This window comes from Gobio gobio (assembly GCF_949357685.1).
Source record: "Gobio gobio genome assembly, chromosome: 12".
NCBI classification, from domain to species: Eukaryota; Metazoa; Chordata; class Actinopteri; order Cypriniformes; family Gobionidae; genus Gobio; species Gobio gobio.
In genome coordinates, this window is record NC_137105.1 from 31,416,501 (window position 1) to 31,444,331 (window position 27,831).

At 43.0% G+C, this 27,831-nt stretch overlaps 1 protein-coding gene across 1 annotated transcript in view; it reads right to left on the bottom strand.

Annotated features, from left to right (window-relative positions):
* Window positions 1-679: 679 nt before the first annotated feature.
* The window catches only part of LOC307135278 (exostosin-1), a 467,770-nt gene continuing 440,618 nt past the window's right edge, over window positions 680-27,831 (bottom strand). Inside the window, exons 10-12 of the mRNA XM_079831572.1 lie at window positions 12,390-12,550; window positions 2,710-2,881; window positions 680-1,301 (exon numbers count right to left, since the gene is read on the bottom strand). Coding sequence (XP_079687698.1) covers window positions 1,116-1,301; window positions 2,710-2,881; window positions 12,390-12,550 — 519 coding nt within the window. The 3' untranslated portion in view covers window positions 680-1,115. The remainder of the gene's footprint in view (window positions 1,302-2,709; window positions 2,882-12,389; window positions 12,551-27,831) is intronic.

A 27,831-nucleotide genomic window follows, 5' to 3' on the forward strand; every position in this document is an offset into this window, starting at 1 on the left:
ATATGATAACATGCACAACAATTTGTCTTTCAGATGTGCAACATCGCATGTCTTGTCAGGTGTCAATGTACATATCAAAACCTGCTCCCAAACTGTAGTTTTGACTTTTAAGTGTACTTTTTAAAATGTTGGTAGTAGGCTATTTGTAAATAAACAATGTTTATTTGTTCTTTGTGTTACCTGGACAGAGAAATTCATGTTTATTTGTCAGCAAAAGTCTGCCGGATAGTGTAATACTGTGGTAAGCGTATCTATAGTAGACTGGCGGGAGTGGCCATGCCCAGTGCATTATGGGTGCTAAAGTTTTCCAACCTATTTGGCAAAAGGAAAGAGAACAGCATTTTTTCTTTGTTTTTTCTCTAGTCAGGTAACACCGATTTTAATTTGTCCCACCGCCTTTCTACTGTACAGGCAGCCATGGTTTATTGAAAGCCAGTTTTGCCAACGGTGAAGTACCCATTTAAAGGAGTTGATGCCTTAATTAACACCCATCCCCCATAATTCACAGCCTTCTCACAAATTATTCAACAGCCCTATGCTAGCTTTCCAACCTGAATGGCAGAAACGTACTGCTGATTTTCTCAAAACACCATAAACAAATATTATTTATATTGGATAATCTGTTCTGGAGTAAATTTGGGGTATTAAAGGAAAACACACACTAAAATGACACAAAAGTGAATAGGGTGCAAACCCACTTTGCATTCATAGATTTTATTTTTTAACTTCTTTAAAAAAAAGATAATTTCTTAAAAAAAATACTTGAAATTAAAATACATATTGCAGGCATAGGCGACTCTTTGAGCTATTTTCATCCATTCACACGCCTGTTTATACGTGTGTAGCGACCACGGCCCTCCCAAACAACAACACTGACAACGACAACAAATTCAAACACGCAAAGACCAGTCCAATTCTGAGCAGCTGTCTGCCACAAAACGTTCAGCCGCAGATAAAACCATTCAGTGTTGCATATTTTGTAATAATTTATTCTGTAGATGGAATATATTGTATTTGAATCTGGTCTGTAATGAGTCCAGGCCAATCAAACACTGCAGGTCTATTTTAGGATGTCCGGGTGAGTTCACTGGAGTGTGTGGGAAGGGGATAGCCCCTCACAACCTCTCGATGTCTCTGTATTTCTTGCGTAGGATGGAGACCTGGTCTTTGAAGAGGACGGGATCCAGACGCAACTGAGAGTGAAAGAGAGGCATGAAGCCAAACCAACTTGTGAAAGAGTTCATGCAGGACTGACGCTGTGCAAAGTGGTCTGGGTCGGCCCATCGAGACGCCTTAGAGCCCTGAGAGAGAGGGAGAGGGAGAGAGAGGTCTGTGTATGGTTCACCAGGCAGATTATGAATGAGGGCAGGAACATGTTACTGGAATTGGGCAGCACTTTAAAAGACACTGACAAACAGAGCGAACATGGAGTGTTCATTTCACGACTCAGAGGACAGACGACAGTTATGGCCTTACATTCATGAGAAACACTTTGAAAGAATTTCTAGCTCCTTGTTAAAGAAGCTTACAATCCGCTAATACAGAGCTACATGCACCAATCCTTTGAGAGGAACATACAAATATTTTGTATTGTTCATAACTTGTTTCATTACAAAATTTTTAGACATACTAGCATGACTGACTGATGTTTTACCATTTTGAGATTTTAAGCCGCAAATAGCCATTTAGCTTGTAGCGTAAGCTCATAGTAAAAGCTTAAGTGAATTTTGAGCAAATATTGGGTAAAACAATAAACTTCCTAAAAGTTTGAAACTGCATCTTCCCAAACTCCTAAATATTATAAAGTATTTAAACTACAGTGAAAAAGCCCTTTTGAAAAACTAGTTAGCTATCCCATGCTACAAGCTAATAACAAAAATAGCTAACTATACTGTATACAGTATTTAAGGGGACAATAGCTTATTTTTTTTAAATCAGAGAAATACATTCCTGCCACAAACAGTATCTCAATATGGGTGATGACATTCAATGTAAGATAACAATAGCACTAGAGATAAATCATAACAATGTGACAAAAAGCAGGGATGTAGCATTTTGTGGTAATACTCCTTGTTAGAAAAGGTAGCTTGTTACTGAAAAAGGTGCATTGCTTTAACGTCAAACTACTGAAAAATTTAGATAAAAGCAGTGAGGTATAAGAAGTTATATAATTTGTATAAGAAAAGTGCTATATTGGCATTTGCAAACCTGTGCTGTATTGGGCAGGAGTAGGGGGAAATCTATACTTCAAAAGAAAATTCAGAGTAAAATGGACAAAGAACATATTACATGATCATTATATTACATTTTCTGGGCATTGGTGACTATGCTCTGAAAAAAAAATGCTAATCACTAATGCGAAGGAGTGCAGAGTTTTAAAAAGAAACAAAAAAAGAAAAGGAAAAATATACAATGGGAAATAAAGATAGAATGTAGAAATGTATTAAGAGAGAAGGAGAAGGAGGGAAATGGGTAAGGTAGACAAACAGAGAGAAGGATAGTACAGCAACCTTGCTGTCAATCATTAATCTTGCCTTACCATGAAGACATTCATCAAACGGACCAATACTGCTGAATCAGATCCACACACACTCACAGCCCTGGAGCGCTCCATCCATCACACACTACACAGACGTTTCTGATCTCAATAGGGAATCACCCTGGACACACACTCATCTATTTACAGCCCATACACACACAGTCTCGTACCTGCTGCATCATGGTCTCTTTGTACTGTTTTTTCTGTGTGACTTTGATTGGCGGGAGTTTGGTTACTGCAGAGATGAGGAAATTCATGAGGATATCCTCACAGTTGGCCAACTGGTCCACCATTGATAGCAGAGACATCGGCAGGTAGTATGTGTACAGGTGATGATAATACCTGTCCAAGATAAATAAATAATATATTAATAAAGATATTACGGCCCCACTTTATATTAGGTGGCCTTAACTACTATACTTACATAAAAAAATAAGTACAATGTACTTACTGTGTTCATATTGTATTGCAAAACACCTTTGCTGATATTGAGGTGGGATACGGGTAAAGTTAGGGACAGGTGTGGTGGTGTGGGTAAGTTTAAGGGTAGGGTTAGGTGTAAGGGAAGGGTCAGCAGTGTAATTACAAATGTAACTACAGAAATTAATTACAGATGTAATTACATGCAGGTATTTTTAAAAATGTAAGTACAATGTAAAAACATGTATGTACACAATAAGTGTATTGTATCAAATGATTAATTAAAATGTTAGTACAAAGTAGTTAAGGCCACCTAATATAAAGAGGGTCTGATATTATGTAGTTATATGAAAAACACCCTAAATGTGACATTAATGGCCCTTAATATGTTACATCTGACCAAATTACACATTTTTCATCTGGGGATAGTTCACCCAAAAATATAAATGTTGTAAAATTTCTCACCTTTCGTTCATCTTCGAAACACAAATTAAGATATTTTAATCTACCTGAAAGATTTCTGTGCCTCCATTAAAAAGTCCATTTCTACAAAACTTTCTAGCTTTAAGAAGTTCACAAAAAAGTAATCCATATGAATTGAGCAGTTTAAGTTTAATTGTAAGTGCATGAATAAAAGCCTAAATTAAAACTTTTTATCATATAAAATGACCCCTTGGGTTTAACTGCTCAATTCATACGGATTACTTTCATGACATCCTTATGAACTTTTGGAATTGTCAAATGTCAAATGAACTTTCATTGGAGGGACAGAAATCTCAGGTTTGTGTTTCGAAGATATACAAAAGTCTTACGAGTTTGGAGCAACATAAATGTATCTTTATACATGAAAATATATACCTTCCTTTACCCTTTTATTGGCAGTTGCCCAGAATACACTAGCAACCACGTAACAGATTAACAAACCATTAATATCATGGCAGTGAGTTTTGAATGAGCTTACATTTTCTTGAAAATACAAAAATCTTGTTTTATAGTGTAATTCACTTAAAGTAATAGTTTATTGTCTGGCTATCACCAGACCAAGCTCAATCTTTTAAGATTGAACATTAGTCTGGGGAGTCTGCTCTGTATTTTCCACTGCACAAGAGGCGTGATCAACGGGCATAGTTCAAATGACTCTGTATGCAACTGGACAGCCCTTAAAACCAATCAGACCAACGATCCGTCGCTTTCTTTATCGCCATCGTGTTAAACCCGCCAATAGGGCGCCAGGTGGATAAGCCAGTTTGTGATTGGTCCCCACAGATTTGTAAGGGAAGCAGGATAGAAAAAATGTACAGGTTTCCAGACTGAGCTGCAGGGTGAAATCAAATTGCCGGCAGAATGGGCTGGGTTTACCCAGTCTAAATAGTTTCCTAAATAATGATAACTCTCTAATAATTTACTCACTCGCATGTCGTTCCAAACCTGTATGCACTTTTTTATTCTGCTGAATAAAGATGATATTTGGATGGAATGTTGATAACCAAAACATTTTGGTTCCCATTGACTTCCAATGTATTTTCTGTCCATACAGTGGAAGTCAATGGGAACTGAAACTGTTCAGTTACCAATATTCTTCAAAATCTCTTTTTGTGTCCCACAGACGAAAGAAATCTATCCCTTTAGCAATCGTATAATTATTTTTCATATTCTTTTAGGAGAAACGTCTGAGACAAATTAAATGAGTGCCCCATTAAGAGCAACCTATGAGCAATCAAATGTCCTTCTGGGGGGACTTGGACTGAGATAGTCACTGATGATATCCTGTACAGACAGACACAGGAAGAGGCCACCCTGCAGTGAGAACCTCAAAAAGACAGATGTTTTAATTTCTGTGAGTGACACTTACTCTCTCTCCCACCGTTCTTATTAAATTGAATCTCCTATCCTGCCTGCAGACGTCTTTTCTGTCATTCTCTTTCCTTCCCTCTCTTTTTTCTCCCTCTCTCTTTGAGAGACAGCCGTCAGAACGTTCCTCTCAGCCCTGCAGGTGGCTTATCTCTCTTCATACGTTTATTTATGTCTTTTTCTACTGCACACTTTAAGCTGGGGTCACTTTGCAGGTGGTGTGTCAGCTCGCTGACCAGTTGCAAAGCGGTTAATCTGTGTGTCGGCTGTGTGATGTGCCAGTCTGAAGGTCTGTGTGTGTGTGAATGTGTTGTGAGTGATGAGTTCAGAGACCTTCAGCTAAAACAAACTGTGAACTCCATCTCACCTGTGCCATTTATCGTTAAAATATGGCCAGTGAAGCTGTCAGACTGAACATTTATTACCTGCTTTAATATCAGCCTGTCTCTGAGCGATCTCTATCGCAGCAGGTCTCACATTCAGCTTTTACAAGCGTCTGACTGACCTCATACCAGCCTCTTGTCCAAATTCAGTAAGAGCCCGCAACAATGATTCAAGATTCAACAAGATGTGAATCCCTACTATGTTGCAAGGGTGTTGTGGTTAACAGGTTCTTTTTTATGGAGTGTTTTTATAGTGTTGCTATGCTGTTGCTAGGGTGTTGTGGATGGTTACTACAATGTTTCTATGCGATTGCAAAGGTGCTCTGAGTGTTTTAGACTGTTGCTGGGGTGTTGCGGATGTTACTACAGTGTTTCTTTGCGATTGCTAAGGTGCTCTGAGTGTTTTTAGAGTTTCTACTGTTACTACAGTGTTTCTTTGCGATTGCTAAGGTGCTCTTAGTATTTTTATAGTGTAGCAATGTTGTTGCTAGGGTGTTGTGGGTGGTTACTACAGTGTTTCTGTGCGATTGCTAAGGTGCTCTGAGTGTTTATAGACTGTTGCTATGCTGTTGCTAGAGTGATGTGGGTGGTGTCCAGATGGTTTCTGTGTGATCGCTAAGGTGAATTGACAAAATGTAAAATGTGTACCTTGAAAGCAATGTAAGTCGCTTTGGATAAAAGCGTCTGCCAAATGCATAAATGTAAATGTAAATGTAAATGTGATCTGAAAGTTTAAGAGTGTTGCTCTCGCTAAGGTGTTGTGGTTACTACAGTGTTTCTATGTAATTTCTAAGGTGTTCCGAGTGTTTTTAGGGTTTCTATGCTGTTGCTAGGGTGTGGATAATTATTACAGTGATTCTGTGCGATTGCTAAGATGCTCTGAGTATTTTAGACTGTTGCTAAGTTGTTGCGAATGATTACGACAGTGTTTCTATGTGATTGCTAAGATGCTCTGAGTATTTTAGACTGTTGCTAGGGTGTTGTGGATGGTTACTACAGTGTTTCTATCCGATTGCTAAGGTGCTCTTAGTGTTTTTAGACTGCTGCTATGCTGTTGCTAAGGTGTTGCATTTACTACAGTGTTTCTAAATGATTGTTAAGGTGCTCTGAAAGTGTGTCCCAAATCATGTACTTATGCTATGCTGTTGCTAGAGTGATGTGGATGGTATACAATGTGTTTCTGTATGGTTGCTAAGAGGCTCTGTGCGTTTTTAGAGTGTTGCCTTTCTATTGATAAGGTCTTGTGGATAGTTACTGCATTGTTTCTAAGCGATTACTAAGGTACTCTGAGTCTTTTTACAGTGTTGCTATGATATTGCTAGGGTGTTGTGGACAGTGTTCATGGTGTCTCTGTGTGGTTGCTAAGGTGCTCTGAATGTTTTTAGATTATTGCCTTTTTGTTACTAGGGTGTCGTAGGTGGTTACTACAGAGTTTCAGTATGGATTTGTGGTTTACAATTTATTTATAGTATATTTGAAAACTGTTCTTTAACTAAATTTTGGTGTTTCTGCTGTAATTATTACAAAGCTGCTTGTTTTCCAACTTTCTATTAACAGAAACTGGGAGTGTTGATGTATTAATTAACCACAACTCATTTGGTGATTCCAGAAACAAGTTTCTTATACCAAAATATGTGAACATGAAGGACATTTTTACCATTACCTCCCGGTCTTCCTAAAAGACTAGACATCACTAGAGAAAGACAACAAAATATTTATGTGCTAGATAATCGAAAAACTACTTTACTCAGCTGTATGTGTAGCTTGATGATTCTTGGTATATCACTTGTATTTCAGAGTTATATTTAACAAGCTAAAGAATCAAATCAGTCCTTTATTTCCACAGGGAAATCAGGGTATTATTTAAAAGCCTTTTGTGGTTTCTTCAAAGGGACTTCAGTCTTCATGACTCTGAATGATGGTCCAGCTCTGAAAAATGTTATAAATTCAATTTCATAAGTGCACGTCACATTCAGACGCATGTGTTAATGGCACGTGTGACTGTTTGGACATTTTTCCTTCTACATATAGCTCGCTGAGGAGTGAGGTGTCTTGACACATGAAAAGGAGGATGCATATATAATAAGAGAATATATCAACACTTTTCTTCACGGTCAAGTCTGTCTGTGACTGGGGGATTGTCAAGCTCCAAAATAAACATTAAAAAACACATGTATCATAACAGTACCATTAGGCCTGCCACTGCATGAAAAGTGGGATTTTCGACCCCGTAAACGCCTGTATACTCCTGGAAATCTCCCTAATTTTCGGCAGTTTTCGACAATTTAGAGGCAGCGAACGTCGTGTTCGTCTGTTCCACAAATTGTCGTAAACGAACCATGACGTAGGTGGAGAGCCCCCGCTGAGAGAGCCCGCGGAGGTGCGACGCCTCTAATTTGCATATGAATAGCAGCGAAACCAGAGAGTCAACGGCCAGACTTGAATTTACTCACTCACTATTGGCTGAAGCCACTACATTTAAAAAAGAAAAATCCCTCGTGATTGGTTGGCAGATCACTGCAAACCAATCATTATTGGTCCCCCTTGCTCATTATAAATGTAAACCCCAATAATAATTATAAATATATAATTTATGTTGTAATAATTTGTTTCATATTAATGTTATTGTGCTATGAAGTATTCATACCATCAAGGAATATATGGGAAAATTATACGGACCGTGCCGTTTATTCAAACAAGGGGCTTCATTTATAAGCATACAGCTGTTCATTCAAAGAAAGGGCTTCATTTATAAAACACAGCGGTTTACTCAAAGAAAGAGCTTTATTGTTAAACATACAACTATGTACAGTGCAGCAGTAATGTCTCGTAATGTAATGTAAAGTTCGTCGAGCTCCAGGCTGCGAGAGGGCGGTGGCCGCACAATCCATCCAGACACCCCGTCAACAAAGCCGTCTTCCTCGTCAGACATGAGTTCAATGGTCGCGGACTTCCAAACGTCCACCTCATCCAGCACACTCTCGCTTCCAGCAACTGTAATACAATCCATAAAGACAATAAGCAGCCTGAAAAATACTCACATTGACAAAAAACGGATCTAATATAATAAATCTTACCCTTTTTCTTCTTGATCGACTCCGAGCTAAACTTCGCAGTTTCAGGTTGTTTGTATCTGAAGCTCCGGCGTGTCGATTCATAATACGTCTTACAGGCAGCTGGAAAACAATTACATGAGACTGGTATTAATAAAAACAGTCACGGTAAAATTAAACAAGGAATGAGAAACACATTAGAAGTTACTTACACACAATTTCGTCGTGATCAGCGGTTAAATCTGGACTCGCGGAAATCGCTCCAAGCGGATAAGAGCTCACGGCTTCGTTATGAGGCGAGGATAGTCTGTGAAAACAAAATGTGCAGTTTTAAGCTCGGATCTATTAACGCATCCATTTCCTTATACAGCTGAATAAAAGCATATTCTTTAAATCGTAACGTTACATTACCCATGCTGTGGTTCATAGCGACTGCAGTTTGCCTCAGAGTTATGAAGACGAAGACAGCCTCCTGAAAATGAGTCCAAAAAGTTCGTCGCGTCCATGCAGAGATTGAGTTGAAGACGGTGTCCTGTCATTGTTGATCACGAAAAAGGAAAGCAGCAAAAAACATAAAAAAAATAGTTTAAAGCTCGTCTTCTACGCGTCATGGCCATGACCTCGACCTCGCACCTCATTGGACTAGGGCTCTGATATGGAACGCGCCTGGGGCCAAATCTCTTTATACGAAACGCGTGACTTATGATCGTTTCAACCTTCAACACGCCCTGTTTTCCGCTTCACGCACAGTTTTAACATGTTAAGAAAAACATTTGAACGTGTTTCTTAACGCGCACATTCTGTACATGTCGAAGTGTAATATTTTTTTTTAAGCAGACTTACCTTTAGATGTAGCCTAGGCTACATACATATTAATATAAGATATTAATTAATTGCTTAACTGACTACTGTGCTAGAGTAAAGTAGCCTAATGTTACAATGTATATTAAGTAAATGCTTAATATTATACAATTATTATAATTTATCTATATGGGTTATTGTTTGTTTTTTAAAGTTAGGCTATATATAATTTCTAAAAGTATAGGCTAATTTACACAGCACATATTTATAACTGAAAACACACAACTTTATTCACTTTCACATAATAATGTTTTTGTAATTTGGTGTTTAGTTTGTTGTATAGTTTGTTTATACTGTTCTGTCTCTGTTTTGTTTCCAGGAACATCTGATGAGTGCTATAATAAAATGACTTCATTATATTTCAAATATGTTTTGTTATTCATTTTATTTATATTATTAATATTTTATTTACCCATAAACGTGTCTTTAGGAAGCCATAAGTTATAGAGACAAGAATAACTTTTGCCATTTAAATGCCACATTCATTTACTGAGGACCCATACAGCCAATGATCATGTGTGAAAACACTTATACATAAATTGATCACTTAGAAATCAAAACTAAGGTTTGAGAAAGAAAGAATATGCATACAACAAAATATATTGTTTCATAGCAGCTTCAGTAACAAGTTCAAAACAAATTCTGCTGTAAACCGGCTCTAACAAGCCAATATAGTGTCAATATTCAGCTCAAGTGACTTCAGTGTTGATTCAGTTCAGTTGATTTCAGTTCAACTGTAAATTCCTCAGTTGTGCATTGTGTAGTTAGATATATGCAAAAACAACATTTTTGGAAATAGTTAAAATAGTTTTGCACAAAGTGTTGCTTTTGCAAGAGATGTCTGATGTTTTGTGTGTAGAGTTACAAGAAATGGAGCCATATTTTCAGAAATTGTGTGTAAGCAATTAGATAAAACTGTAAATGAATCCAGTTTATTTTAGTTCAGGACTCATAGTCCAGGTGTTAGTAATCTGTGCTTAATCTTTGTTCCAGGCAACAATTTTTTAACTCACGATTAAATAGATTAAGGCCTACTTTTGGCATAATTTAAACCCTGTCCAGGAAACCACCTCTTGAAAATCTGCATTGATAATTCATAAAATGTGGTGTGAGCTCAATTTAAATGACAATTACAGAAAAACACAATCTGACTTAACTATAAACAAACAAACTTGTACTTTTCACATTTATGATTAATAGCCATTTAAAAAATCATTCACAGTGCAGGGTGGAAAAATTAATGTTGGTATGTAAACTGTATGCTTTACTTGATTTATTTGTGTGCTTTGGTTCATTGTCTTGTTGCATCACATAACCTCTCTAAAGGTTGAAGACATGAACTGCTGTCCTGTATTTTTTTATTTTTTTTACATAACATTGGTTATTGCTAATGACATACAGAGTAATTCATCTACACTGTGAGCCCGGACAAGTTGAATCTACTTAAAAAATTGGAGCAAACTGGTTGCCCTAAAAATTTAGTAATGTGTACTAAAACGAGTACATTTAACTTAAATTTAAGTTAACATTTTAACTTAAACTTTAAACTTGTTTTAGTCAAAAAAATTCAGAACCTAGATAAAACTCCCCCTGCTGCTACTCTGATTTGCATTTGTGTAGCTCACAGCATCTTCATTTACATGATAAAGCCTCCCCTAGAATTAAGGGGAGGGGGGGTCATGGGGGGACAACTGCCAAGCAAGGCCCACGACAATTTCCGACAATTTACGGCAGTTTTCGGTATTGCCTGCAAATTGCTGTGCACAGTCGTAAACCTGAAGTTTCACGGCAATCTACAGTGTCACATACTGACGAAAATCCCACTTTTCATGCAGTGTGCACTACATATTCCAAGTCTTCTGAAGTCATATGATACTGTAGCTTTTTGTGAGAACAGACTTCACATCCAAAACTAAACCACTAGAACAGCCAATGAGAGAGAGCAAGATACAGGGCAGCGGGAGGTTTGGGGAGGAGTTATGGACCAGAATATCAGTATTTTAATAGATATATTTACAATTATATCAAACAGAAACAAAGCACAAACATTTGCTTGACCAGCCGCAACAGCTTCATACTACAGTAACTTTAATAATCTCATCCATGAACATGATTTCTGCCTAAGTCCCATTCCGATGCTTTTCCACCTGCTGTGAGGTGAAAACGACAACTCCCAAGATTCCGCACTCAATCTCGGCATCCTCAAGCTAACTCTTTGTTTTGAATAGGCGACCTCTAGCGACGAAAAAACTACATAGTCAGCCTTTTAGTCATTATTCACTGAAAACCATTCATCAAACTGTACCTCTCAAATGTCATTTTCCCTTTTGCATATTCAACAGTCTATTACAAGATGTGCATTAATATTGTATTAAGTCAAACCTGGCTCTATCTTTACCAATAGATGAATATGCAAGTTACTGCTTTGGTTATTGTGTATGTAATGCCCTGTGAAGAAGATAAGCAAGTAAGCAGATTAAAATAAGCAAGGGATTTTGCTTATTTTTGTAAAGGATTAGTAAACTCAGCTAATCAGGTTGTATTAGCTATGGCAAACTGACTCCGGATATTTTCAGATGACACACACTTTAATCCACAGCTGTGCTTGGGTCTCAGAAACAATTGGAAGAAATAAAATTTCATTGCAAATTTGTTTTTGTTTTTTATAAATGTCTCTCTTCCTTTCTTTCATTCCTTCCTCCCTTGCAACACTGTCCAACATAACTTTTTACAATATAGCCCTTGAAATCATAAAATGCTTTTCTTTCAAAGATTTTGGCATTTATTTGTTTTGTGTGGATATATTTATACATTCATTATTCATTCATTTTACCATGGTGAATAAGTAGAGGGCTTCATAACCGATTTGAAAGTTCTGTGCGGCTGCCATTAATGGGAGTTTCTCAGAGATGGTAAAACGTTGGCTTTATTGTGATTGTATTGTTTAAAAGTATTTAATTAAAATTTTAAATCAATAATACTGTTAAATTCAAGCCTTTTCCAAGCACTTTTTAAGCAGTCACAGCCGTTGCTTTTCATCGGTACTTGGAATAAGCCAAAGATTGTAAATTCACCTAATAATAATAATAATATTTGCTTTACAGTAAACTTAATCTTCATCATTTTTTTAAAGTGATTCACTTCTGCTGAGTGTCTTCTTTACCGCTGAGCCATTTACTGTAAGTTCAGATATATGCTTTAAAAAGGGGCTGGAACAGAAACAATTACATGTTTAGGTCAGTTTTGTCTGTGTTGTATTGTGTTCTCTGGACTGGATATTACCTGTGGTAGAACGCAGCTCCTGTGAGCACCATGGAGTATTCGTTGGTCCATTTAGATGTATAACCCCACCTCCCCTTCCCATTGTCCCAGTAATGGCTGCGTGCTGGGTAGCCTACAATCCGATCTGGAAAACTTTGCCATACAATGAAGGCGAAATCCACCTGCAAACAGAGAAGACAGAAGTGCAAAATTTTGTTTAGTTCTGAAATAATCTAAAGTAAATAAATAAGTTCCATTTTTGGTTGAACTATTTCTTTAAGAACGAAGACATAATGTTCCTTCCCATTATCTCTTCAGACTTAAGATAAAACCAAAGTGAACACATTGCTTAAGAAACTCATCAGAGGAGATTAAAGAAGTAGAATTAACAAAAGCAACATTAGCTCTCTTGATAGTCTGTTAAAAGAACTGACATGGGCTCACTTCCAGTGAGATAAATGATCAAAAGAGCCAATGAGAGTTAAAAGAGAACAACCCCTTTTTAACTCAGCTCTTTATTTATAGCCTTGGTTTTTCTAATGCCTTCAGACATGCTTCAACGTCAACACAACTGACTTGTCTGCATGCAGGGAATGAGAGCCGTACTTGCTCTGTCAAAGTCAGTGTGCGCACATATTAAAAAAAATGAACCCTCAAATCAGAGGAAAAGGTTTCAAACGTCCCCCTTAATGTTACAATAGATTAATCGCTGCGTTGGTTGCGCACTCTGAGCCAGATTTATGACATCATGCAAATAACATGGCCTTAAGGAATTACGGCTTTAAGGCGCATCATTCCAGCAAAGCATTGTGGGTGACACACAGAAATTTGCTGCATTCATTATGTGTACCAGACCTTGATTATGGATCTGAGCGAGTGGGAAAGATGAATGGCAGGTGGAATCACTGCTGCTTAGTCCAAGAAGAACGACACACTATTATCATGACTCTAACTAATCGTCTAACCCAATTTTTTTGTGATTTTTTCCCCCAATAAACTTTGGGCAAAAAATGTCAATACTGAAGTGATGCATTTAGCATCACTCACACAGGAGTCACGTTCTAACCAAGCCACATACGGGGGAGAAAAAAGTTAAGAGTTACAAATTGTTTTCACAACATATTATTTTGTTCCGTTGTTTTAGGTCAGCTTGGCCATGCTGTACTAATTTGTTCCTTAGTTAATAGTGCGTTAGAACACATTTTTAATTGTTTTTTTCCCCCCGCATGCAGCATGTCATGTGTGAGGCTCCGCAGATTTATGTTGGTAAATGTGGCAAATTTGTGTGACCAACTTGAACCCGATGCAAAATCTGTGTAGGGACATTTTCCATTCTCACACTAAATTCCCAAATGCATGTATTCCTATTGAAATGATTGGATTTTGCCTCAGCACCAATAAATGTAATTGCAGAGCTAGGCAGTTTGCGGTCTCTAAAATTGTATGGGGCGTTGTGGTAAAATGCAAAATTTATAATGATATGTAGGAATAACATACTGTCTACAATACAAGCTGGTGACACAATATGATGCAACTAAACTTGAATGGTTAGTCTACACTGCTGCATAAAAACTTGCATACTTATATAAGCATTCAAATTATGTATTTCGACAGTGTTTAGAAGGTACCTAAACATACCAACGTTGGAACATGTACTTTTGGGACTATGAAACTAGCATTCTAAGCTACAAGCTACTTATAATTTATTGGAGTTAAAGTCGTGATAAAACAAAAGGTGCAATGGATCTTTTCTTTCATATTGTGACGTACATCCAAGTGAAACTTTGTCGAAAAAAAAAGGAGGGTGGGAATTGGTTCAATCCATCGGTTGTTGATTGGATGGAGTCGGATCCGAATGCTTGCAATCAATTGTATAAAAGGGGTGGCTTTCATTTCATTGTGGCTCAGATAAAAAATAAATAAATAAAAAACACTGCCTAAACCTGTCCCACAAGCAAAATTGGGGATTCTGCACCAGCCAAGCAACTTCCATTGAGATGAACGGGAATGCTAACATCCGTGGCAAGCGGACATTCATAAAGCCAGATGTGCAATAAAGATAAAATGGTAATACAAACATACAATAGATGAAGACACAAATTCACATGAGGAAATATGCACAAACACTAGATAAATACTGTAATTTATATTACCCTGTCATTGTACTATAACAATTATTACCCTTTCTGGTCAATTCTTCAGGCCATTAACTGCAGCACAGACATCATAACCCATGGGTTCTGCTATGCCGCTGTTATACCACACATGTACCTACAGTCTAATGATGCTTGGCGCACAAGAAAAACTCAACCCCTATATTACATTTCCCATTTTAATAAGCCAGTTAATGAGTCGAAACAATGCAATTATCAATTCTGTGGAGCCATAGCGCTGCACAGTCTTAAAAAAATGAAACAGCTACTGCTAAATATGCCATTTTCTCACATTCTCAGCACTTTTCAATTAAAACCCTCTCAAACGCTCAAAGGGCAATTACTGGGGCAGATTACTGTGAGAAATGAGTAGAAGCTTCTCTCCAAATGTTGCTGGATTTGTCTAAAGCCACAAGAGCTTCCTCACTGAAACTGAGACTCATTAAACTTTTGTAATACGGGTTCTGTACTCTTGTACCACTATAAAAGTTAAGTGGATATTCTGGCCAGGCAGAGGTAAAGATGTACTGGGTGCAGTTAATAAAACATCAGTATGATGAATTATGAATAGCAGGTTTCAAACACACACTGAGCTTCGCCACACGTAATAAACTCGAGAAATTAGAAGCTTACCGACCATCTGACTGGAAGAATTCTCACTGCTTGTGATACTTGAAATAATTATGGCTATGTCTGAAATGGAACAATACCTTGGGCCGGTTGCATAAACCTTTAAGACTAGTCTTACAAGTTAGACATACATTTTTTTCTTTAAGACTGTTCATAATTTTTTTAAATCAGTTACATAAAAACATAGACTGGCCTAATTTGATCCGAAAAGTAAGACTGAATGCCACTTGCCGAACTGCTGGTGGCTCATACTAGATCTTAAGACACTGTCTTAACATAATGGCTTAGTTTATGCAACTGGCCCCAGATAACATATTTACCATTTACCTTTTAACATACTATAACTACAAAATAAAACTAAGTTGCATTTTAGCTGTGGACTGTTTTAGAGGTATAATACAAAGATTCAACACCCCCCCCCCATATATATACATATATATATATGTATATATATAGTACACGTGTGTGTGTGTGTGTGTGTGTGTGTGTGTGTGTGTGTGTGTGTGTGTGTGTGTGTGTGTGTGTGTGTGTGAAAGAATGGTGGTGTGATGGAAAGAAAGGGTGATGTCTTTAGTGTCTTGCAGAGCTTACTCTTAGTCTTTTTTATGACATTGGGGTTTATCACTTTTAATGGACAGGACAGTAGGAGGAGAGACAGGAAACAATGGGAGAGGCGAGAATGGAAAGTACCTTTAGCTGGGACACAAACTTGTGTTGTCTGAGGCGCAGTTGTGTTTCGATGTCGATGTGCTGCAGCAGTGCTAAGCTGCTCACTGCATAATATAATTAACAACACAAACTATCAATGTATGAATCAAACTCACAGACTGCCGATAGTTTATTTTCCATGCATCCTTTTATTATATACAAGTATGTGGTTACAGTCAAATCAAACAATACAGTGAAATCGCTCCGGAACTCTGTCCTGTCTGTCTTGCCTGCACTCGAGACGTCACCGTGAGCTCCACAGACAGTTGAAATTTCGGAACTTTTGTTGCACGTCTCGCATCACTTGACACGCCTACATTCTGTCACCAATGGTCACTGTCGCCGGAAGACGCCAGCGCTCCAATGAAATGAATGGGATCATGTCGCTTTGACGCTGCATGTCGCTCGAGGTGTGAACGGGGCTTCAATATAAGAAAAAGTGATTTTCTTATATGTCTCATTTAGGTATCAGATTTGTCTTCAATTTTATTTGAGGAGAAATTGTACATTTCCATCCATTTAGCCCAAAAACCGGATACTAATGGCTTGGTCAAAAGGAATTCTGCGTGTAAGCCTTTTCAGCCTTTCGGTGAAGTTCTCTTAATTAATTGATATCTCATTTTAAATCTGAATCCATTAATAATTTTATCTGACTCCAATTCTAAGTGACTCCATAAAGTGTGCTACATTTAGAGTTTATCAGCTGATTTTACGATTAGTTGCGATTTGATTTAGATCGTTGATTTTCTTTGTATCTTCCTAGTTTTCATATTCGTTCATCGAGAGACCCAATATCGCAGAGAGAGAGACGCGTCCGGTTCGCGCGCTCACGGGCACAAAATGGTTACTTCTGTAATTAGTCAGAGGATGCAGAGTGAATATTTTACCTTTAAGTGGTTGCACATGCTCACTCAACAAAAAGTGTAATTTTAGTAATATTCACGGACTACAACTTGCCAATCCAGCGATAGTCAGAAATCAGAATATCGCGCACGCTGCGCCCCATGCTTCAGTCGTGGCGTCATTGGTGTGATCTATCATAACCTTAGATTTTGCGGTAATAAAGGAGTATACATCGATCCATACTAGAATAATGATTTCAGAATCATACAAGATAAATCAAGATTAACATTTATTTTGGCCAGACAGGAAAAGTAAATAAGTAAACAAGAATCCATGGTACACAACTGATCAGCGGAAAAACATAAAACACAATTGCAAAGCAATATGAAAATAATTTAAAAGAGTCATCATGTCTGGCACAATACATGCAGTTTGGGTCAGTGTCTCAAAGACACTAACCCCACCACATGGGGGTTCTGACTACAGAATATTCCCCGCTCAGTTTGGTTACCCTCGCTTAAATACTCCAACTAGAACAAAAGGGTTGTAAATATTTGCAACACAAACACCTGGTTTTGGGGAAGTGGATCAGATATCTTTGAAGAGACTCCTGAATTCTCATTAGTTTTCAATCTTTCTAATACTACTAGTGACTGCAGTGAAACTGAGACCATTTTACCATTCGCACCGAGACCTTTAAAAAGACATCAAACATGAAAGGGATAAAACAATAGATTTACAAGATACATCAGCACTGGTATATCTGCATTTGGTGACTTGAAAACAGGGCAAGGAGAGGGCAAAATGGGGAGGGGGGAGAAATGTTTGTCAGGGTGTTGTCACACAGTTTCTGTGAGATCTTCTCTCAAGATTAGTGACTTTTATTGTTCAATTGCTGGGGTGTGTATCTCAGCTTTTGTCTTAGCACCAAAACCGATCCTTACAAAATGTTAAATTTAAAAATTAAAAATTGTAAATACTGAAACTATAATTTAAAAAATATTATATATTTCAGAATATTAAGGGTTACCAGTTTAAATGTATCTTCAATGTTGTATATGCAGAACTAAATGTTATAATACAATTAGAATATTAAATTAATTGAAAAAATTTTCATATTCTGGATGCTCGTTTTCAAAAAGAAAAAGAAAAGTAGCCTAAAAAGATGTAAAAAAAAAAAAATTACAAAACAATTCTATGTTGAACTGATGCCCCAAAGACATTACTATTCCACATTGCAACCATCAAGGCTGCAAGGAAATATGAAATGTTGCGCGGTTGAGGGAGCTTCTTTAGCTCATTGTGAGAAAAACCTTGATCATTTTCTTTGAACTGTGGTTTTGTCTTTTCAGGCCTTCCTCGGAATCTTCAAAGAATTTGGCCCCAATTTCAAAACTAGGATAGAGCCAGACAGTCGTGATCTGATTAGTTTTGCTAACTTCTACTGTTGGATGGTGCGACATTGTCAAACTTGCACCATCAGAGGATCAACTAAATTTTTCAAGATCCGACTGCAATGGAGTTAACAGTACATGCACTAACAAGATTAAGGGCCCTATCTTGCACCCAGCGCAATTGACTTTGTACACCGACGCATGTGTCATTCCTATTTTGCACCCGCGCAAAGCGCGCTTTTCCCTCCACAGAAGCACGTCGCTAAACTAGTGAATGAACTTGCGCTACCTGGGCAGTTCAGCGCAAAAAAGGAGGCGTGTTCCGGCGCAAACAATCTCTGGTGCTATTTTGCTGTTCCATTAAACAATTGCGCCACTGACCAGAAAAAACCTAGTCTAAAGTCAGTGGCGCGTTGCGCGTTGTTCATTATGCTATTTTAAGGGCGCATTCTTGACCATAATGTATAGCGTGCACAACGCGCATACACTTTGCTCATGTAATCTACACAGATGCAACAGTTATTTTTGCAAATCATAAATTGTTACACTAAAAAAAATATTAACACATGAGATGACGGAAATCATTGTGGTGTGCCACGAAGATGTGAAAAAAATAGGCATAAATCTAGCTTACAAATGATTCAGGCTAATTGTAATAATTAAGGATAAGACCTGTTTGCCCAATAGTGGCAAGACATATATGTACTATATAAGGACATCTGACAAATTGGTTTGTCCGTCAAGAACCAGGAAAAAAAATCGACTGAAAAACTGAAAAAACTGAAAGACTGAAAAAAAAAAAAAGACTGTGAAATCACCTTTACCATAATGTACAACATTACAACACAACTTCTCTGTCTTTCACTGCTCTTACAAGCACATCAGTCTCCTCGGCTGTGAACCGCTCCTGGCGTGCGCCTGGTAAATACGCCATAATAATAGCAATCCATAATGGAACTTGCGCACCTGCTTTTAAAGGGAATGTTGGATGACGCTCGGATTGGTTTATTCACGTTACGCCCAAACCACACCTATGAATAATGAAGCTACTTCAGACCAACCCATTTTAGATTTGCGCCGGGCGCAAGAGCCATTTATCCCGCCGGGAAAATAGCAACAGCGCCGAGACCCGCCCACAAAGTTACTTGCGCTTCGCGTTTTGACACTTGCGTTTCAGATCGTTAAAATAGGGCCCCAATTCCCACATTGTTTTTCTCTAACCCCTGCCTAGGAATTTACAAACAAGCTTCATATTCCCATAGACTCTGCCAGGAAAGCTGGCCAAAAAATGGGGTTCTTTTGTTTTTAACCAGAAAACGCCCTCAACTCTGTAAACTGCAAAGGGAGAATTATCCTTGCATTGCCAACAAATCCTTCCTGGCCTTTGGATCATCTCTGCCTTAATCAAACTTAGATGTATGACACCACAACTATCACAGCACCCTGTCTGTTCTGAGAATAAATAAATCCCAGAATACTTCACATTGCCTGAAACATCTCTGCCAGATGGTGCAGCCATGTTTTGTGAATTGGCACTGCAGCCAGACAGATTTGCATATCACAGCTCGAGGAATGATAGTTGTTAACTGCACATTTATAATCATTTTAAATACTAATCACTCCAGATTTGGCCAATTTGCTGGAAAACTGGAATAGGTCTTTGAAACATTAAACTATTACTACTAAACTGTTACTAACCCAAAACCTAACACCTAACCTTAACCTAATAGTCTACTAATCCTCTGAGAGTTAGTTGACATGTAGTTGAAAAGTTCCCTTTCGTTCAGTCACTACGACGTAACGTTAGTGACTAACGAATGGGGGTTTCGCTTAGAAGCCTATCAACTTCGAGTTTTGAGAAAACGCCCAATGGCGTGCCAATGCCATGGGGCATGCGGAATTTGCATACGTAGCTGCGTGAGTATATAAGGAAGTACGAGGCAATATCGCATTATGTTTCTGCTTTCGGAGCCAAGAGTACCTACCTCTTCACTCCTACAGCCTTCTGAGACTCTGTCAGCTTCTTCGAGACGAGCAGCTTTCCAGTCGGTGTTGGTGTGACGGCGCGTTCCAGTGATCGCATACTTCCTGCCTGCTGATCTGCGCAGTGGTCCGTTTGACAGCTGGTGTGTGTTTCCCTGGGCGCTTCGGCATCGACTGCGAGGCTTTCCTCTCACAAAAAGAGCTTGCGCGTGGCACGTCTTTTTCAAGACGGCTCGCCCGTGCACTTCCGGGTGCGATCGATTTTCCGCTGCTGTCTATGGACGCATTCACTGCTCGAGCGTGTTTGGGCTTCAGCACGTTCGGGCAGTGTTTGCGGATGTGTCACGTTTCCATTGCGGGGGCGTGACCATCGCGATGTCGCGGTCGAGACTCAATGATCTCCGTGAGGAGAGAGAGTCCCCTCTGCCACACCCCAATCTACCGTCCCCGAGTGAGATGGTACTTTGGCTGGTGGCCAGGGTGACCTGAGGGCGGTGCTGTGGTATTAAGAACCCCGACGTTCATTCCTCGGGCCACGCCCCCCTCTTATACATCGCTTCCGTGAGTGTTGGATTGAATCTACGGCCCGTCTCTGACGCCCGTTCGTTCAGTTCACGCTCCGGATAGCAGTGAGATGTCGATCGCCGCATCCCAAGGTGGGCTGGAGTCCTTTGGGGATGACGATTAGGTTGTGCTCCGCCTCCGGGTGTGTTAGCACTGCCTGATCTGACCTAAAGTTGACAGCCATGTTATCTCGGGCAGCCGCGAGTCTCGCGCTGGTGTGGAACTCCGCCCAGTCGCGGGTGCTCGTGGTTGCGCGATTGGTTTTTGGGGGCGGCACCCGACAGCTGTTGGGCCCCGCCCCCAATGCCTTTCGCTCCCGGGGTGCATGAGGAGATCACGCGGTCCCGGAAGTCCCCGTGCTTCCCGTGACCGTTTGGTGGCCTCCTCCGCCTTCTCTGCCCTTGATGGGGCCGCGGCCTAGGGTACACTGGGCCCCCCCCCCCCACTGTTGAACTCTCTGTTGCGCACTACGGTGTCCACAGAGGGCTTTGACGTGGCGTGGTGTGGCTGTCCTAAGCACCCCCCCCAAAGCCTGTGGGCTCGTCTACTTCGGTGGCGTGGTCCCGCAGAGCTACGGGCAGGCCGCCGCCCCTTTGCACATGCACAAGGGTGGAGCCGACCCAGGGCTCTTCATTGAGCTGCGTGCCGCAACTGACCCCGCCCCCGGGCGGTGAAGGTGGCCACACGCTCCCTGGGTCGGGCGATGTCCACAGCTGTGGTCCGGGAGAACACCTGGCCTTACCTGGTGATGTGGAGGACGTTGAGCGGGCCCGCCTCCTCAACTCACCCATATCCCAGGCTGGCCTCTTCGGCGGCGCGGCTGAGAACTGCGCCCAACAGTTCTCGGCCGCCCCAGAGCAGACTGAGGCTGTAACACGTACTGCCCCGGCGGCCAGCTGCTGCACCAGCCGCCGGCCCAGTCGCCTCAGTCCGCTCACCGCCGAGGGCGCCCTCCCTCTTCCCGCCCGGCCCCAGCAGCAGCCTTCACCTGGGCCGCGCCGTGGAGGTGGTTGAGGATGTCGCCCAGTCCGCTCCCCAGACTGGTTAAACGCCAGGATGGAGGTGGACAACTCAGAGATGGGTTCATGTTCTTCCCAGGGGATGGTGGCAGGGCCTCTCCTTCCCCCGGTGAGGGCCGGGGGAAAATCCTTCCGCTGCTGGCCCCCGGGCTAGCAGCGCTTGGGAAGAACTCATGTTCCTGTCTCTGAGCACCCAGAGACCGGTGACGGCAGTGCGCGCCACCCTCGGGTCTCGCCACTCTCGTCCCTCTCTGTCGCCAGCCCCCTGGCAGAGCAGACCCCAGTGGAACGCGAGTCCTTCCCTGGTCTCCTCTGTCAGGGCGCAGCCGTTAACCGTGCTCCGACCCGGGGACGCCCAACAGCCTCCCCTGTCCGCGCCGGTAACGCTGCCTCGCTGCCCCACCCAGGGTACGTCTGTCGTCCGTATGACCCCGTTGGTGCAGTCTCTGGAAGCCTGGCTTCAGCTTCCGGGGCTGTCCCGCTGGGTTGCCCGGACTATCAGGCTCAGCTACGCGATTCAGTTCGCGCAGGCTCCTCCCCGTTACAGGGGAGTCCGCTATACCATGACCGGGGCCCATGCCCCCGTCATGCGTGCGGAGATTGCCACTCTACTGGCGAAGGGTGCGATCGAGCCTGTCCCTCCAGCCGAAATGAGGTCGGGGTTCTACAGCCCCTACTTCATTGTACCCAAGAAAACTGGTGGGTTACGGCCAATCCTGGACCTTCGCATCTTGAACCGATCCCTTCACCGGCTTCCGTTCAAGATGTTGACTGCGAAACGCCTTTTCGAATGCGTTCGTCCGGACGATTGGTTTGCAGCGATCGACCTGAAGGACGCCTACTTCCATGTCTCCATCCTTCCTCGACACAGACCGTTCCTACGGTTTGCTTTCGAGGGGCGGGCATACCAGTACGCAGTTCTCCCATTCGGGTTATCTCTGTCCCCTCGCGTCTTCACGAAGATCGCCGAGGCAGCCCTTGCGCCCCTTTGGCAGCACGGGGTCCGCATCCTGAACTACCTCGACGACTGGCTCATACTAGGCCACTCTCGAGAGCAGGTTTGCGGACACAGAGATCTGGTTCTCCACCACTTAACCCGTCTGGGCCTTCGGGTCAACTGGGAGAAGAGCAAACTCTGCCCAGTGCAGAGGATCTCTTTTCTCGGTATGGAGATCGACTCGGTCGCCATGTACGCGCAGCTTTCGAGCGAGCGCGCGCAGTCTCTGCTGACTTGCCTCCGACAAATCGAGAGCAAGAATGCGGTTCCACTGAAACTATTTCAGAGGCTCCTGGGGCATATGGCATCTGCAGCCGCGGTAACGCCGCTCGGATTGCTTCATATGAGACCGCTTCAGCACTGGCTTCGCGATCAAGTCCCGAGATGGACATGGCAGTCTGGCACGCTCCGGGTCCAAGTGACTCGGGCCTGCTTACAGACACTCACCCCGTTGTTCGAACCTCAGCTTTCTACGGGCCGGTGTGCCCTTAGAACGAGTTTCCAGGAATGTTGTCGTATCGACGGATGCCTCTGCCACGGGCTGGGGTGCCATGTGCAATGGACAAGCAGCCGCGGGCTCCTGGACAGGACCCCAGCGCCTCCTGCATGTCAATTGCCTCGAGTTGCTGGCAGTACGGTTCGCCCTGCACCGCTTCCGAGCGTTGCTGAAGGGTCAACATGTGCTTGTCCGGACAGACAACACGGCCGTAGTAGCATACATCAACCACCAGGGCGGTCTACGCTCCCGCCGCATGTCTCAACTCGCCCGCCATCTCATCCTATGGAGTCAGAAGCGCCTGAGGTCCCTTCGTGCTGTCCATATTCCGGGAGTCCTGAACCACGCAGCCGACGAGCTCTCGCGGTTTCAGCCTCTCCCGGGAGAATGGAGACTCCATCCCCGGACGGTTCAGCTGATTTGGGAACAGTTCGGCGACGCACAGGTAGACCTGTTTGCCTCCCACGACTCTTCCCACTGCAGCCTGTATTATTCCCTGACCGAGGGCACGCTCGGCACGGATGCACTGGCGCACAGCTGGCCGCGGGGCCTACGCAAATATGCGTTCCCCCCAGTGAGCCTACTCGCACAGCTTCTGTGCAAGATCAGGGAGGACAAGGAGCAGGTCCTTTTGGTCGCCCCGTACTGGCACGGCCGGACCTGGTTCCCCGAACTCTTCTCCTTGCGACAGCCCCTCCCTGGCCTATTCCTCTGAGTCCGGACCTCCTTACTCAGAGACGGGGCACCCATTGGCACCCGCGTCCCGACCTTTGGAGCCTCCACGTGTGGCTCCTAGACGGGACCCGGCAGGTTTGAGTGGCCTACCACCTACGGTGGTCGCCACCATCACTTCCGCTAGGGCAGAGTCCACTCGGCATGCCTATGCGTTGAAGTGGAACCTCTTCGTCACCTGGTGCTCTTCCCGCCAAGAAGACCCCTGGAAATGTCCGATCGGGTCCGTGCTTGAGTTTCTCCAAGAGGGGCTGGAGCGAAGGCTGTCCCCCTCCACCCTCAAGGTATATGTGGCCGCAATATCTGCCCACCACGATCTCTTGGAGAACAAAAAGGTAAGTCAGCACGACCTGGTCATCAGGTTCCTGAGGGGAGCTAGGAGACTGAATCCTCCTCGCCCTCCTCTCGTACCCTCTTGGGACCTTGCAGTAGTGCTAACTGCTCTGCAGAGACCTCCCTTTGAGCCTTTGCGGTCGGTTGATATTAAGTTTCTGTCTATGAAGACGGCTCTGCTGACCGCATTGGCCTCAGTCAAGAGGGTCGGGGACCTGCAGGCATTTTCGGTTGACGAAGCGTGCCTGGAGTTCGGGCCGGCTAACTCTCACGTGATCCTGAGACCCCGGCCTGGATATGTGCCCAAGGTTCCCACCACTCCGTTCAAGGACCAGGTGGTGAACCTGCAAGCGCTGCCTTTGGAGGAGGCAGACCCAGCCTTGGCATTGCTCTGTCCAGTACGCGCTCTCCGCGCCTACGTAGACATGACGCAGTGTTTCAGGACCTCAGACCAGCTCTTTGTCTGTTATGGTGGAGAGCGGAAGGGAAGTGCTCTCTCGAAGCAAAGGCTGTCTCACTGGATTGTGGACACCATTGCTTTGGCTTACCAGCAGCAAGGCCGACCATGTCCCCTTGGTGTGAAGGCGCACTCCACCCGGAGTGTGGCCTCCTCTTGGGCTCTAGCGCATGGCGCCTCGCTAGCAGACATCTGCAGAGCTGCAGGCTGGGCGACACCCAACACATTCGCCAGATTCTATAATCTCCGAGTGGAGCCAGTGTCCGACTATGTACTCGCCCCCCCGAGGGGCCGGTGATGGGCCAGGCTCAGGTGTCTTCGCTTGCTCGCCACTCCACTCCACGGACTGGATACGTGCGATATTTTCCTCAGGTGAGCTCCCCGAGAGCCCTGAGCTCCTCCAGCACTGTCGACGCCGACATCAGTTCAGTCTGCCCTTTCGAGCCCAGACCCTCATGTCCGGCCAGGTGCCCCATGTGCATGGTTCCCTCCGGCGACCCCCACATGTGTATTTCACCGTAAGTCTACGCAGTGAGCGGGTTTCTTCCCTTGGCGTGTCCCCGCCACCCCTAGGGTTAAAAATCCACCTTCGGCTGGTACCCTAGAGATCTTCCATATGCAACCCTCTCCGGGTCATATGTGTCTCTCAAGTCCTCCCCACGGGTAGGCATCTTGGCATTCCCTCACTGGGATATGCTTCCCAGTGTACCTTGGTAATCCTGTGTTAAGTGGGAGTCCTTCGTCCGTACTAGTCTTACGACAGGGTACTCACACTTACGCAGGGCACTGGAAGACAGCTGAGTGGCGGGATTATATTGGGACCCCCATTCGTTAGTCACTAACGTTACGTCGTAGTGACTGAACGAAAGGGAACGTCTCGGTTACGGATGTAACCCTCGTTCCCTGAGGAGGGAACGGAGACGTAACGTCCCCTTGCCACATCGAGCTGTGTTGCCTGGAACGCAGGAGTTCAGTCTTGGCTCCTCAAGCAGGTAACATAATGCGATATTGCCTCGTACTTCCTTATATACTCACGCAGTGAGGCGGAGCTACGTATGCAAATTCCGCATGCCCCATGGCATTGGCACGCCATTGGGCGTTTTCTCAAAACTCGAAGTTGATAGGCTTCTAAGCGAAACCCCCATTCGTTAGTCACTAACGTTACGTCTCCGTTCCCTCCTCAGGGAACGAGGGTTACATCCGTAACCGAGACGTTACTTATAGTAAGTAGAATGTTTAAAGTGGACTATCGAAATAAAATGTAATGTCTTTTAAAGAAATCAATTTCTAAGGACTACAACAAACGGCCAGTAGGCGACTACAGACATTCCTCCAGGGTTGGTGACATCACCAGCCTCAATATTTACATAAACCCCTCCTCCGAGAATATTAAATAAGGGGGGGTGAGGCCATTTTGTATCGCGGCGCTGTTGTGGTATAGTTAGGCTGGAGTGGTGTTGCTGCAATGCTGACGAAACGCTGTTATTTTCATCCGGATTGCAGGTCTGGGGTACTTGCTTTGTTCAGCCTTCCTTGTGGGACGGGGGTGCGTTGCAGAGCGTTTAACATACAGCATGTTATATGCACATGTGTGTTTGAGACGGAGGGGAACAGGCGCGCGCAGGGCTCCCGCTGCACATCTCACGGAGGAAAACTTACACAATCTTCGCGAGTTCAATACAGGATTCGCACAACGTCAGCTGCGTGAGACAAACACGGCCAGTGTGAATCATGCACGATGCGCGCGGGGCTCCCTCCCGCAGCACATTTCACGGAGGAAAACTTCCACAATGTTCGCAAGTTCAATGCAGGATATGCACAACGGCTTGTCCTGAAAGCTGGATTTACAAACAGAAGCTGTTTACGGGCCACAACCTGTAAGTCTGATTTATTTTTCATCGATGTGTTTTCCTGTAATACATTAATTGTACGTTGTAGCAAGGAAGTAAACAGATGACAACGCTGTTCTGCAAACCAGTCTGTTAAATGCTCATTCATACTTAACGTTTTCCGACGAACACCTAACGTTACAAACACTAACGTTAAAATCTCAACAGCGAACTTGGCATTAGTGTAAATGATTCTTTGATTAGAGCTTTTATGTAGTGTTTATCTACAGGCATGCTAAACATGGTTCTGTGTGTGATTTGGCTACTAGCAAAGCCAGTGTTTAGTGTTCGTTTTGGGTTAATAGTTCTTGCGACAGATATTTGGCTATAATCGTTCTAAAAATACAAAAGTAACAGTGCCATTCAGTAGCGATCACTATAGATCCGCAGTCTTTACTCTTGAGGACTGAACAGGTTCTGATCGATCATCTTCACTAAAATGTTCTGGGTATGATTTGGGCTCAGAATGGGATGGTTTTATTGACGCCATTGTTTCTAATACTGACCAAAGCACAGCCTCCAGGTAAGGGGCGTGGCGTTTCCGACAAACGTGCACTGCGGTTAGCGAATCAGAACACACTGGGCCAGCTAACCAATCTGAGCCCATCGCGTATTTTTGAGGGACTGGCTTCATAGAACCCGGAAACCATCAGACCGTTTTACAAGGAGGGACAGAGCAGTGTAGAATAAAGGTCAAATATATGAAAAATAATGTTTTTTTTTTTTTAAACGAAGCATGAACACATGTTACAGTGCACCCCACAAACACAATTAAGCCTTCAAAAGAATGTGTTTTACCACCCCTTTAAAACATTTTTGTGACTCATAGCATGTAAGAATTAAGTTATTTGATGATTATTTTCACGCCATGGTCAGTGTGTCTAAAACACTGGTCAAAATATGCTGTCAAACCTGTCCTTTGACTTTTCAGTTATCAAAAAGATTCAACAGGGGACAGCATGGGCAGGTCTGCGGCTATGCAGCCTCATACACAACACAACAACTGATACATTGTGTATTCTGACACCTTTCTATCAGACAGCATTAACTTCTTGAGCAATTTGAGCTACAGTAGCTCGTCTGTTTGATCGGACCACACGGGCCAGCCTTCACTCCCCAAGTGCATCAATGAGCCTTCGCTGCCCATGACCCTGTCGCCGGTTCACCACTGTCTCTTCCTTGGAGCACTTTTGATAGATACTGACCACTGCAGACCGGGAACACCCCACAAGAGCTGCAGTTTTGGAGCTGCTCTGACCCAATTG